Genomic DNA, 15,504 nt, shown 5'->3' with positions numbered 1-15,504 from the left:
CTTTATTTGAAAATCATTTTACCTTTTAAAATTGGTAGAATGCCCTTTACAAGCCACATGATGGTCCCATATGAATCTGCTAGTCTTTAAACAAGTGGGCTAATGTGGTGTGAGGTAGAACTTGTCAATTGTATGCACTATTGAACCATAAAGATGTTGACTTGGTGGTCAGCACCTCCTTCGGGATTCGTGACATGGCTTAACCGCCTATTGTAGATCTGGGTAAGTCTGGTGTTTGTGACATTTATTGACAGCTCGAGCTTTTTGTGCAATGGTAAACATACCAACAATTGGTATCAGAGCCTTGGGTCACGGGTTTGGATCTTGAGAGGTCTCCTTCATTCCGTTGGTGCGGGACCCTCGGTGCTAAGGGGGAAATTGTTGACTTGGTGGTCAGTAGCTCCTTCGAGGTTCGCGACATGGCTTAACCACCTCTTGTGGATCTGGGTAAGTCTGGTGTTTGTGACGTTCATTGACAGCTCAAGCTTTTGGCGCAATGGCAAACATACCAACAAAAGAAACTTTGGTGTTAAGAGCCCATGATATAGAGAGCATTCACAATTTTTTGACATGTGGAACCTAGGTACCAATGTGCATACCTACTTCAATCACAAAAAAATACAATGGGCCCACACTAAGTAGGCACTTTGTTGATAAAAGATGTTGTCATTACCTAAAACAAACCTTTACTTTTATCCTGCAATAGATTTGAGTTATGCAATCCAATGAGAAACCTCCACATACATACAACACTCTCCATGCATTCTGTGGGGAGATCAACCAAACAAAAATACACCTCATTCAATTTTCAATCATCCCAGCACAAGGTGAAAGGACCCAACCACTTTAATCATGCTCTATAAGGCTTGAGTATAATCTAATACAACTTCACCACATAAAATCCAACAGAACAAGAACTCCACCATATAATGATCTTCAAGCTACACAACTACCAAAACTACAAGCATTGCAGCCTGAAAAATTGGCCATGTCAACTTACCATGAGAGAACTGATCATCATCCACCTTGTTAATCTTTCAAGCAACATAAAATCTTCTAGGTGTATCTATAGTGTACACTATCAATGGTGGTCTATATGCTGCTCTATGTATGAAAGGCAACACTACTATAGTTGTTTCTTTCTATGTAGCAGTATATTGATCATCATCAGATTGGTATACTGAGCCCATAATTTTTAGCATACCCAATTCCACACACGTGAAATGGGTTTCTAAGGGGGGGGGGGAACCTTGTATTACATGCTTGCTCATTTTTTTGAATCTACTCACTCAGTGTTAGAAATCCAAAGCATTGATCATCCATGCACTGATATACATACATGTGTGTGTGTGTGTGCACGCACACAACAGGAGTGTGAAACATTTGTGGTTGAAGGCTCAAGCACTATTTTAGCTTTCCTCAATTTAAATGTAACAAAAATCAAATAAAATGCTTCCTAGAATTGTATCTAAGATTTGTTAAGAATTAAACCTTATGGTTAATTTGTGAGACAAATTTTCAAATTAAAATTGTGAGTCATTTCATGTTTTAAAAATGATCCACAAGTATCCTTCAGTTCTTAATTGCTGAAAAGGTTCCTCACACCTTTGAGATTTTCCCCCATCATCCAAAGCCATCTATGAGACAGATCTTATTTAAATCTCCTATGCACAAAAAACGTGTTCATGTGTAGCCATTTTTTTTAATATTAGCCAACAACTTTCATCAAATGAGGAGAGATATCCAGCCATCAAGAACAAAACTTTATTTGAAAATCCTTTACCTTTTAAAATTGCTAGAATACCATTTACAAGTAACATTATGGTCCCATATGAATCTACTAGTCTTTGAACTAGCAGGCTAATGTGGTTTGAGGTGGGATGTGTCAATTGTATGCACTATCGCACCATAAAGCAACTTGGGTGTTAACAACCCATGATATAGAGACCATTCGCAATTTTGTGACATATGGAACCTAGGTACCAATTTGCATACCTACTTCAATCACAACAAAATTCAAAGGGCCCACATTGAGTAGGCACTTTGTTGACACGAGATGTTATCTACCTGAAACAAACCTTCTTTTTTATCCTGCAATATGTTTGAGTTATGCAATCCAATGAGAAATCTCCACATACTTACAACACTCTCCATGCATTCTGAGGCGAGATCAACCAAACAAAAATACACGCCATTCAATTTTCAATCACCCCAGCACAAGGTGAAATGACCCAACCACTTTAATCATGCTCTATAAGGCTTGAGCATAATGCAACACAACTTCACCACATAAAATCCAATAGGACAAGAACTCAAAAAATATAACTTTCTTCAAGCTACACAACTACCAAAACTACAAGAATTGCAGCATGCAAAATTGACCATATCAACACACCATGAGAGAAGTGATCCCCATCCACCTTGTTAATCTTTTAAGCAACATGAAATCTTCTAGATGTATCTAGAGTGTACACTATCAATGGTGGTCTATATGCTGCTCTATGTATGAAAGGCAACACTACTGTACCTGCTTCTTCTATGTAGCAGTATATTGATCATCATCAGATTGTATACTGAGCTCATAATTTTTAGCATGCCCTATTCCACACACATGAACATAATTTCTAAAGGGAGGAAAAAACCTTGTACTAGATGCTCGCTCATTTTATTGAATCTAGTCACTCTGTGTTAAGAATCTAAAGCATAGATCACGCATGCACTAATATACGCACAAAGGGAGTGTAAAACAAAAGAACAGGCATTTGGTTGAAGGCTGAAGCACTATTTTAGCTTTCCTCAGTTTAAAGATAACAGAAATCAAATAAAACGTTCCCTATAATTGTATCTAAGATCTGTTAAAAGTTAAATCTTATGGTTAATTTGGGAGACAAATTTTCAAATTATAATTGTGAGTCATTTCATGTTTTAAAAATGATCCACAAGTACCCTTCAGTTCTTAATTACTGAAAAGGTTCCTTTGATCTTTGAGATTTTCCCCCATCATCCAAAGCCGTTTATGAGACAAATCTAATTGTAACTCAACAACTAGATATTAAGAGAAATGTTTATTTATCCTATGTACATTATTTCTTCATCCACTGGTGCAAATATGTTGAATATCAAGGCAAAGAAGTAGCCATCTATTATTAACTAGTTATAGAGAGCAGCTTGTTTTCAAAGTACCACTCGTAGTATCAACTATCATAGTTGGCAGCAGGAAAGGCTATGCATGGGATACCTTTAACACTAAGAAAACACACATGAAGATTCTTACCCCTTCATGCAAAGCAGATCTCAACATCCATCTGTCAAGTGTACACATTGTTTTTCAATAGCTACCATAAGACATGCTGTACGTGTTATTGTATTGTATATTAAATCTCTTCCATATATTAATTTAATTCAATGACAATATTCTGTAATAAAAACTTCATTCTTAGCCTTCAGACTGAGTTTATATTGATTTGAATTGGCCAGTTTTAGAAGGGCCTAAACTTTATTTCTTAAACCAAAGTTCTGTATACCATGCATGTGCAAGCTATGACACCTGCTATCTTTAATAGCCACAATGAATGGAAACAGTACAATTTTGCCCATACATCAAATCTCTTTTCCCAAAACCAAAAATCAATGAGAACATCATATGGTGACTTTATTCTAACCTTCACACAGATTTTCTATTGATATTTATAGATAAACTTTTTTTAATCAAATTGGAGTGCTGAATACTGGGGCCTTCACGCATGCTAACTGTTTACAATCCTTTTTCAGTGTTTTCATATCCTGCCCTAACTCTCTTAAGACAAGCAAACATGAAATAGGCACAATGAGAAATGAAACCAAAATTGATTACTATCCAACTGAAAGCTAATTAGTAACCATAGACCCATGTTGCTATGATCGTACTTATAAGTTAGATTGTACCAGAGCTTCTGATGGACCAGTTTTCTTTTAATTAATCTACAAAATCAAATAATATTAAATTATCATCTTTAGAATCATCACATCCAAGGAATTCATAGCCACAACAGACTTGTTTCTTCTATCATGCCTGTGAATAAGAGAAAAGTGGCATACCATAAGAGGAACTGTAGTTAAAGAAGCATTTTGAGTAAGAATACTTTTCGGTAGATTGATCTCTCTTCCAGTTGTATAAATCACCTGCCAAATGTTTGGAGTTCAATAAAACTTATATTATGATGGATATTACTTTACTGAAAGATCAAGCACATTGAACAAATTAATCAGCATGCACTAGGTCTGTATAAGAGAGTAAGCAGTGTGCCACTTCCTGGAGAGAGAGCACACCTTTAGAATTGTATGCACACACTAGACTTTCTCCTCTAATAGCACTCAAGCATAAGACTACTAGAAAGCTTTGCATTACAGAAAAGCAATCAACAATCAACATCTGGATTTCTTGAAACATAAATTAGAAATAAAATTGTGTGTTTGCTTTTACCTCATTGCAAATGAGCAGACAAAATATGATAGCTAAAAACGAAATTAAAATTATAAATTCTCATAAACTAATTTTACACCACTGATTTACACAATGAAGAAATTATGCATATAGCAAGGTGAGAGGACTATGTCTCTGTGTCAAATATAAGCTCACATAGAATATCACAAGAAGGGAACAACAAATATCTTACAATAGTATTATTCTCCAACAATGCATACACTGAACTAGGAAAATACGTAACTGTTATTGTCTTCAATCACTTTCATCCTGAAACCATAGATGAAAATTGGCATATGTCAAAATGTCTCACAGCTTCACAAAAGAGAAATCTATGGCAGAAATCTGTGACATGTTTCAACATAAATTCTGCCATCTTGCCAGAGGCACTCAGCCTCCTAGGAAAATTTCAGGACCTGCCAGTGGGCAGTTCCAATTAGTAGTAGACACTTCCACTCCAGCTGCTGCCACCTTTAGTGCTGCTAAGGCTGAGCAAAAAATACAAGCTGAGTGGCTCTCACAGAATCCATATAGAGAAAACTAAGTCTGGCTGTGCAGGAAATTCTATTTTTTTGTGTTTGCTTTTTTTAATTTTTTGGTATTTTATCAACAACAAAAAATGAGTTTTTTTTTTTGCTATTTATGTTGCTTTTTATGTTGTTTTTTCTGATAAATAATGCTTTGCAATGCAAAAAAACAATGCTGATCAAATAACTAAAACTTTCTACAACACCAAAAATCTGATAAATCTCATTTGTACATTTATTTAGGAAATTCCAAATACATGCAAGGCCGTACCAGGTGATGCATGAAATTGGCTTCATTAATCTACTACAATAAATTGTACAGGCCAAGTTGCCCAGGACTGCTACAACGTTTGAAGGACAGGCTGCTAGGAGTGTTTATCTGCTGAAGAAGACCACCCATGTCAAAGCTGGAAGCTTGGCCTCAGATATCTATAGCTGTACAGCTTGATACAGAGGCCTTGTTTCCTTGCAACTCAATAAAATCACTGTTAAAACCACCTATTGAAGTTTGATCTGCACTTGGGAAGGGAAAAGTCTGACCATATGTCTCACACCCAAACCATAAAATGGTCAATGTTGAATCAAAAGAGGTTGTATAGCTGCTACCAGTCTGGTACTGATTTGGATCTGCAGCTCTGGTTCACTCCTCAAATCTGCTATTGAATTTTCTCCTTTTAAGTACCAAATATCAAGAATTCTCCTCCTCTGATTAGATCTGTTTGAAGTCCCCTGTGAGAGATTTCATGCTCAGAAAGTGTAAATCTGCAAAACTTCTGCTCAAGGCTCACACAGCTGCTGTTTCAAAAATGGTTTCCAAGGTATCACATCTGTCTCCAAGAAGGTCCTTAGTTTGTTGATTTTTCCCCTCCAAAGCCATTCAAATGGCTCTAGGGTATTGTGGCTTTTAATTCTATGCAAATTTCATAAAATTTGTTAAATTTAATTTCCTCTCTAGGAGGTTTGATCCACAAAAGGATCTCTTATGTCATTAACAAAAGGCCCCCCTTTAAGTTATGATTTATTTTAATCAGGTAGGGAGATGGGCTATTATTTTAATAACTTATTGTATCATAGGGTGATTATATTAATCACCTTTATTATTATATTTTATTATCTCCAACTTACAAAATAATTAAAATTAATTGTAGCTCGCTCATTCGGATCTCAGTCTGAATTTTTTCTAATGCCCTATGTCTGCTGATGTTGTCTTACCACTGCAAGCTAACTGGCAGTTCCTAAAATTGTAGGAACTCTCCTAAAAATTAGGAATTGTGCCAAAAGTATCTAGGCTGATCTTGAAGATCTCCTAGTGTGTCCATACTAACTCTCAGTTCATCCATAAAAAATAGGGATTCCTTAAAATCTAGGAGACTACCCAAGACTGGTCGAACTAGCTCTCCAAGCCCTAATATGGTGTTACAAGCCCCTAAGAGAATCCCTGAAAGGCTCCCCTATACAAACCAACTGATAGGCTAACCTCACTTGTCAATTATTGACTTGCCTAAGGAGGGGACATTATAGTCCACCCTCCCTGAGATTGCTCATCCTCGAGCAGCCTCAAGCCCACATGATGCATTATGTTCTCACCCTCCCATGTAGCATCCCCACTGGAAAATCCTTCCACTCAACCAATTATCACTTGATAACTCTCCTCTCTAGTCTCCTCTCACGTGTAGCCACAATAGCCTCAGGGACTAAAGTCAATTTCCCCTCATCAAGGAGTAGAAAGATTGTAGAAGGTATCACATTAAGATCAATAGTCTTCCAAGGCCAAAACATGGAAGACATTACATACCAGGAAGTTAGCAAGTAACTCCAACTCATAAGCCGCCTCTCCAATCTTCCTGATAACCCTGAATGGTCCATAGTAATATGGCTTAAGTTTTTCAACCCCTCTTCTTGAGAGTGGATTGTCTATAGGGCTGCAACATAAGATATACCATATCACCCACCTCAAATGAATGCTCGACTTTGCGATGATCGACATACTATTTTTCCCGATTATGAGTTTTATTGATGTTCTCCTTCAAGGCCCTCATGGTATCATAGTTGTCCTATAAGAGGTCCTTAGCACTAGGTACTCTACTATCACCTAAAAGAAAATCCAGAAAGCTAGGTGTGTCATTCTTATACAATGCCATAACTGGTGACATCGGATTGGACATGCAGTAGGTCATGTTGTAGCAATACTCACACAAATATAAACACTTGTCCCATGCCTTTTTCTACCTGGATATGTAGTTCTGAAAGTATCAATTCACCCATTTATTAACCTCTAACTTGCCATCTGTTTGGGGGTGGTAGCTAGTGCTCAGAGTGAGCTCTATGTCACTTAGTCTAAACAATTCCTGCCAAAAAAATAGTAATGAATCTATTATCCTTATCACTGACTATGCTCCTTGGCAACCCATGAAGTCTAAATACCTCTCAGAAAAACAAGTATGCCACTTGTACTGCAATATATGTAGTGGTGATCGGAAAGAAGGGGGTAAATTTCATATATCTATCTACTATCACCTAGAAACAATCTCTGCCTTGGGCTTTTGGCAAGCCCATGATGAAGTCCATCAAGATACACACCCATTTCCTAACAGAATGGGTAAGGGTTAAAATAAACCTGTCAAAAAAGAGTGCTCTTGTTTACTCTATTGGTAGGTAAGACAAGTATGCCCTTTCCAAGTGAATCAATCTCGTATCTATCAATATGTCCTAAAATATCCGAGGAATTTGTTGATCTAAAATTTTGTTCCACTATAACATGCAGAATCAAATTCTAGGATGAATTACCAAATATCCAGCTCTATCTTGAATAAGGATGCTCATATGCTAAACAATGTATATGAATTGCATGATCAAATGAGGCAACCTCAAGGTTCCTTCTTATTGTGGACTTTCACTCAGTTTTATGATGTGACATGTTGGTTATCACAGTTGGACTTGCAAAGTTCATTCAATGGATATCAGTTTGATTTTTAACTTCTTCAATCACTTCTAACCAAATAACTTGTAATAGAGAAAAGGTTTAGGAATTCTATCCAACTCTTATAATGTAAGAGATGTTGATGGAGTGAGCCTCTAGCCAATCCTTGCTTCATTGTTTCAACTAGGCATCGGAGGGTGCTATCTTCTAAAAATGCAGGAAGGGTTCTTACATTATCAATATTCATTCAAATACATACCCTATGAAGGTGCAATATAAACGAACATCTCTAATAGAACTTAAAAACTTGCAATTTAGGCCAAGACTAACCTGACACTGTTAAAATCAGTAAGTGTCAAAAGGTATGGACACTAACTCCACCATTAATCACCATTCAACACTATCTTCTCTCCATTTACTTCTATTCAACATGAAATAAAATCCTAATCTAAGTAAGAGATGCAAAGAAGTAAGAACCATGAAATACTCCAAAATGATCATATCTATCCACCATGCAAGCACAACAATGAATACAGAACAATTTTGTCAGTAATTTGGCAACAATTTTCCACCATAGCTCTCTTTACAAATGATGTGAACAAGCCTTTATATAGGGGCTCAATTACAATGAATGGCCAAGATTGATTTGAAATCAGTAGCTCAAATTAATCCACATAAGCCCTAATTAGGGTTTCCATAACCGAAAAATATTAAATACCCACCCAATTACAATAGGCACCACCATGTGCGGCAATAGGAAATTTACAATGCCTTCATGGGCCAATAAGAAAAAAAATTAGGTATAACCACTTGATAAGAAAAAAACTTGTAGAAGACCAATAAGGTGATGTTACTTGTGATGAAAATATTATCACTGATGTCAAAGGTGTACAGGGAGATTGATGAATTGGCATTGATGGAAAATGTGAAATGAGTTATAATTATTGATGTCAAATCAAAGATGCAAATTATGACGAGTTCGGATCTATGTAGTTGGATATATTTGAATAACAGCAACATGTGAGATTGATATATATGATGATGATGCTGGGATATACTCATTGGCCAAGGTATTTTGATATACAAATTACAAATACAAACAGCAAATGATTACTTCATTGCAAACAAGGATATCAATACATGGAATCCTGGTAAGCAGTGACAGGGATATTCTCAATAGTAGAAGATGAAGACCATCTGTGATGATGTTACAGTCATTAGCAAGAAGACAAATGAAGTAAATATAAAAGTAGAAATATCAATTAAATAGCTTGCGATATGTGAAAAATGTTGCATATATATAGAGCTGTGACATTACACAGTCATTAACATTCAAGATAGAACAACATATAAATATGTAACAATATATTCAGCAGAGTTAACAAATAAAATTAGATTATCCACAAAGAAGACAAGTCAACTAAGGAGGTTTCGAAGACTGCATCTTGTCCATGATATAAAGACTAATCTATCCTGGTCTCATGCGATTGAACATATAAAAGTGATGGAACTATAAGATGGGATACTCTTGACTTAACAATCAGTAAGAGGAAGGTCAAGAAAATTTGGTCAAACCATGCTCAGCGATATATGCTACATAGTTTGAATATTGTAGAATGGCAAGTATCGTAAATTCCAGATATAGAGAAAAGGATTCTATGAACTATCTAAACATAGTATAATTCAAGTCACAAATTAACGGCAATAAAAGATTGGTGTTGGCTTAGAAAATGCACCAATAGTGGTTCCTGCAGCGATAATGGTCTCAGTAGCTTTTGAGGGTCTCAGTTGTGTGGTTATAGGCTTTCTAGCAGCCTATGGTCTGTTCTTGCTCCATTTGAGGGACTCACTATTTCTAGTAAGTCAATCTATTGGTTTCGATGAGCTTAGTTGAGTCAGAGTTGGGTGATGCTCTCAATTTTTATTTCGAGCTTCTGGTTTGAACTCCAAGAATCTTGGAGGGAGCGTCTATTTATAGTTTGTCACCCCATCAAGTTCATTCATCATCTTTCATCAGGATCACTTTGGTGTTGTCAAATTTTGATTCTAATGCTTCTTTAGCTATTTTCGCAAGATGGGTGAATTATTATTATTATTCATCTAAATACACTGAGGTTACTATTTTTGTTGGTGTTTTTTTGTTAGTCACCTCAGTATCATAGTTCATTAGAATTGGGATGAAAAGTTTTAAATCGTGGGAACAAGAAACAGTGGCCTTACGTGTCAGAATGTTAAGTTAGAATGAAAAAGGTCATTTTTGGAGCCAAAAGCAATTAATAAATTATATTAATGACATTTTATTATATTTTAATGTTGTGTAGAGAAAGCTTCTTAAGTGGAGTTCATTTGGGAAACTGGTGTCATTTGAAGATTATAAATATGAGGACATTTGATGAGGAAAGTATCCAATTATTTGATTATCTTATTTTGCTCTTGCTGTCTTTGTGACATTTCTAAGTCTGAAGTCTATGCCCTTGTTGAAGTATAAGGGTTTGGAATCTACAGCCTAAGTATTGTAGATTTAATTCTGAGAATCCACAGCTGAGGTATTGTGGACTTTTGAGTTTTATTATCGTCGCCTGCTTCAGTATTAACTGTGGCTGAGGAGCATTTATACAATTGAATATTATAATTTCTTTGTTGTTGTACGAGGGTTTAGTCTACAAATTGGAATTTGGTAATTATGGATATCCTAGTTTGTTCAATTTGCATCAAATTAGTATGTTGGATTTACAACTTGAATGCCAAGGGTTCTTGTATTTGACGTGATTTCTATATCAATTTTGGGCAGCATTTGTAAGGGTAGGCTGTGAACACTAGATTGAAATTGGACCAAGCGGCTTTCAGTTTGACCTTGCAATTACATTCTACAGCAAAGACCAAGTTCTTAATTTGTAAAATTCTGTTTATATTACATAGTTTGAAAGTAAACAGGCTAGCTTCAAATTCTGATTTATAGCAATCAGCCAACAATTAAATTCCCTTTTCATTATATTGCTATATGGTTTGTTGATGAATGAATTCAAAGGCTGGTGTGAATCATTTAAGAATTGTTTATTGGCGTTTGGTATTTATTTATGCAAAACTTATAAGGCCAAAATTAAATAAATTTGTGATCAGTTTGTTGTAAATCCTGATATTGTGTTTGAAAATTTAAGACATCATATATTCAGTGGTAATTGGGCTTCTTGCCAAGTGTTTAACAAAATGTCAAACCATAGTTTGCAAACTCGGACTCAGAGAGTACTCGGCAAGCCCAAAATTTTCAACTCGGAAAGAACTCGGCATATCCTTAACAAAAACTTGGGGAAAACTTGGCAACTCATAAAGTACTAAAATTTAAAATCTCTTAACGAAACATATTTTTTTTGTTCAATACAATTATTAAATTATTAAATTAATAATTTGACATTTCAATAGAGAATTAATAGTTTTATAGCACTAAAATGATGTGAAAAATGCATCTAATCCAATGTTTTCCCTACATCAACATGTTTACCTACGTTTTTTAACATCTATAAATACGTGAGAGTTAAACTTGAGAGCACTCGCCCAACAAAAAAAATTGAGAGTACTCGGCACTCTAAGAGTACTCGGAGAGTTTGCAAATTATGCGTCAAACCATTCAAATGTGAAAGAAATTGATGCTTGATTTAGCTATAACCAGACAAGGTTATTACACCTTAGTGTATTTCTACCATAATTAAATCAAATTCAATGTTACTAGCTGCTGGAATTCTAAAATCAGACTTTGAATGTTCATCTCAAAACTCCTAAACTTAGCAAATTAAGGCATGCAAGGGCCTCAAATGTCAAGACGTCTAGCCATTTTCAATCCTAGACAACCTATCACTCCCAACCACTCAGGTTTTGATTTGCTGTTAATAAAAGAGGGAATGAGATTTTGAAAATAACTTATGTTACAGGATTAAATAATTCCAAAAATGATGGTAAACCCTTGTAAACAGAAAGAACAATGTTATAGGAGGTGAAAGTTCAAGTGCTTGAGTGATTTAGTTCAATTCGAACCCAAGGATCTGCTAAAAAAAATCAGAATTTGGTACCTATTTGCTGGTAAACACTTCAATTTTCCGGTAAAGGTCTGAAACCTATATGGAAGTGTTGGCAATCACTTAGAATTGAAGCCTTTCTGCCAGTAAGTGCTCAGAAACTATTTATATCAGACTAGCACTCACTGATAAATACTGCAAAACTCTGAAGTTAGAGTTTTGTTGTTAATTAATGCAAGTATGACTCAATCTACTGATGAATGATGATAATCAGAGAATAATTTGCTGGTAAAGGCCAGCAATCAGACCCAAGTTGATGATAAATGCTGGTAATGAGTTGATTTTCAGCCTTAAAACTTGCAGAAGAAAAGTAGCAAGTTGGACTTCATCATCTCCATCAATCAATCTGCAATGAAATGATCAAAAGAACTCCAAAATCCTTGTCTTAACTGGTTGAAATTCTCAAATCTGCCTGCAATAAATTTGAAAACCTTCTTTTGAATTGAAGATTGGCTTGTTTATATACAGATTGCCTTGAATTTTCTTTTCTAATACATTGCAAAGAAAATTTAATCGTTGTCATTAGATATTTAATGGATATGCTCATTAAATTTAAGCCTCTTGATCATTTCATAAATCAAATTTGGACCCTTGAATGGATCGAACCCCTCAAAATTCATGTGATTGTAAATCATTATCAAATGGTTTCCCTCCCTTGGTTATGATTGGGGCATGATATGCTTGAGGGTGTGGTTGGGTGTTTACAATTAAATTTTAGGTGTCATGTATTAAATATTGAAGTTTCTCCTTGCTTGATTTGTAGCTTGTATTGAACTTTAATCCCATGTTTATCCATTTAAGGCCCTTAAATTTGGATCTATATTTAAAATCATTTTGTTGATCTTTGAGCCTTTTCCAGCATATACACTTCATTTAGAACCCAAGCCTAGACTAGAGCCCACACATAGAAATGGAATTGAGCCTTGATGCCAAGATTGGGACTGGGTTTAAATTGATTTAGGGCCTAATTAGACCACATGTTTCATGTCAAAGAGGGCCCTTTAACTTTAATCAGGCCTGATCTATAACTCCTAGGCCACACTTTTCATACCTTGGGGCCTATACTTTGAAGTTTTGAACCTTGAGCCCACACGCTAGGAGATAGGAGCCAAAATGGGCTGTAAATTAGGTGTATAAACCCTTGCTATTTTTAGTTTGAGTGAATAAGACAGATATTGACCACAAGCCAGATATTTAAGCCAGGCCTGTTAACTTTGAGTCCATACATTTGTGGATAGGGCCTGACCTATCAACTTTCATTCTAATTTGGGTCTGATCCATTGTTTTTAAGGCCTGATTTAAGTGCATTTGAGCCAGATCTAAAAGTCCAAAGCCACGCACTAGGCATGGGCACACACTAGCTTATAGGGGTGGTCTTAATCAGGACACAATTTAGGCATCGAGGCCAAGTTTAAGCCTACTTTCAACTGGATTTAGAACTGGTCTAATTAGACTAGGTCCACATCTTACTGCTGGTGACTTATTTTATTGATTTTGATTTTAGAGCCTCATTCCACTTTTTAAGTTACATGTTACCTTATAAGGCCATATGTCAGCGAAAGGGGCCCATCCATTTCGTGTTTCATGGCCTAATTTAGCCAAAGGTGGTCGAATTAGTTATGATCTATACAGACCACACTCATATGTTATGCTTCAAGGGCTATTCTTCATTGATTGAGGGCCCTAGCTTAGATTTTAGAGCCCAGATTTAGGAGTTTTGTGTCCCACACACCACATCAAAGCCTTATTAGGTCCATACCTTAGCTATTTGAGGCCAATTTAAGCCCAATCCCATCAAATCATGGCCTGATTAGGCCTTAGTGGCATTGATTTTAGGCTAGATTCAGCTTTACAAGGCCCACATTACCTAGCAAAGGGGCTTAATGATAGCTTGAAATTTTCTCATCCTCTCTCCCTTGCATTGTTTCTTTCCTCCATCATGTTCATGAAATTGAGTTGATTCCTTCATCCAATAAGAGTTGATCTCTTTCCTTTGTCACATCAGAAGGTGGAATCCACTCCTTTGTATGTCAATTGTCAGATGAGAAGGTGGAACCCACTCCTTTATGTGGCAAACTTGCCAATTGAAGAGGTGGAATTCACTTCTCTATGTGTCAATGCCACTTGAAGAGTTGGAATCCACTCCTCCATGTGGGGAACTTGCCACTTGAGAAGGTGAAATCCATTCTTCTATGTGTCAAACAAAGTTCCATTATCAAATGAACTTCCATTACCCATGGTGAGTAGTATAGGTTTTGATGACCCGCAGGCTGAGCTAAGCCTGGAGGGTTTTCATGACCCAGGTAGGTGACTCGGAAGGTCATGATCCATGACCTGCGTACCTCACCGAGCCAGCAGGTCATGTCATGACCTGTTGGGTCTGCAGGCCATGGCCCGACCGGTGGTAGCCATGAGTTACAACATAAAAAATATAAAAATTAAGCACTTTTTCCTTTCTTTGTTTTAACAAATGCGTTCTAATTTTCCCTAAAAGCATTTCTAATTGCTTGTTATAGGAACAAGAGAGGAAAACTGAGAGAAGAAGAAAACAGAGAAGCGATACGTTTGCAACCAGCAGTCAAGAAAAGCATCAAGGAGATGGCCATAGGTTTGCATTGAGAGCATCAAAGAAGCCATAGCAAACCTAATCAACTCAATTGAAAGAGGTAAGTGTTTAATTTTGTAGATTTTGTTGGTTTTTTTGTATGTTATGGATTTTTCTTTTTTTTTTCTGTTTTTAAAGTTTAACTTTCCAAATCCCGAATGTTTTCAATTAAAATATAAATTGTATACATTAATGAGAGAAGTAGAATAATAGCAAAGCCTTGATTTCTTTAAGAATGCAAACTTGTATTTTTCTCATTTTTCTAAAATATGTTATATAACGCTCGAATTCATAATTTTGTTTGTAATCTTGCCTGATTGCAGAAGCCTTCAAGGTTTGAAAACATTAATTCTTCCCAATACCCCCAAAATGTGAATCTTGGAAACATATTGAAGACTAACCTGTTAAACAAAAATAATGCATGTTTTGTATAGAAATTTTTCATGGTGGCATCAATAGGTTTAAATACCACGTTGTCGGCATACATAGGAATAATGTTGATCCATGTTTATCAGCAAGTCCTGAGGCAATTCCTTTTTGTTATGTCCAATGAGAAAAGTGTGCAAAAGAAAAGAAAACTAAGAAGAGGCAATAAAAAGAGTTAAATGCTATTGGCTCTCATTCATTTCCAGCCACAACCGCATCCACATTCATATCAGAAGGCTATGTTGGAAAGGGTGCTTTCATGCCTCCTTTTCATCTAGTGCTAGTGCTTAGATTGTCACTCCTTCTAGTGGCGCTATCGCCCTTGGCACTAGAGTCCGAAATTGAAGTTGGGCAATCACTTTGTGCCACACACTACTCTTAGTGCACAACCCTCACTTGAGAGCATGGGTTGGAACAAGGAGGTCCATGATGCTGCACAAAAACAAATACGCAAGTTTTGTTACTTTTGCAACATTCCATTTGTTGCAAGCAGG

The 15,504-nt window shown here is 36.2% G+C and overlaps 1 protein-coding gene across 2 annotated transcripts in view; it reads right to left on the bottom strand.

The window, feature by feature from the left end:
* Window positions 1–15,504, bottom strand: part of LOC149566313 (Peptidase S41 family protein) — a 317,692-nt gene that overhangs the window by 106,212 nt on the left and 195,976 nt on the right. For both annotated transcript variants that reach the window (XM_089819719.1, XM_089819720.1), the window contains exon 8: window positions 4,078–4,161. In XM_089819719.1, the coding sequence (XP_089675845.1) occupies window positions 4,078–4,161 (84 nt within the window). The remainder of the gene's footprint in view (window positions 1–4,077; window positions 4,162–15,504) is intronic.

The sequence above is a fragment of the Cupressus sempervirens genome, chromosome 3 (assembly GCF_028749045.1).
Source record: "Cupressus sempervirens isolate cs-2001-9-10 chromosome 3, ASM2874904v1, whole genome shotgun sequence".
In the NCBI taxonomy this organism is placed as follows: domain Eukaryota; kingdom Viridiplantae; phylum Streptophyta; class Pinopsida; order Cupressales; family Cupressaceae; genus Cupressus; species Cupressus sempervirens.
The sequence above is the reverse complement of the archived record's forward strand: the minus strand, read 5'-3'. Positions and strand labels throughout refer to the sequence as shown.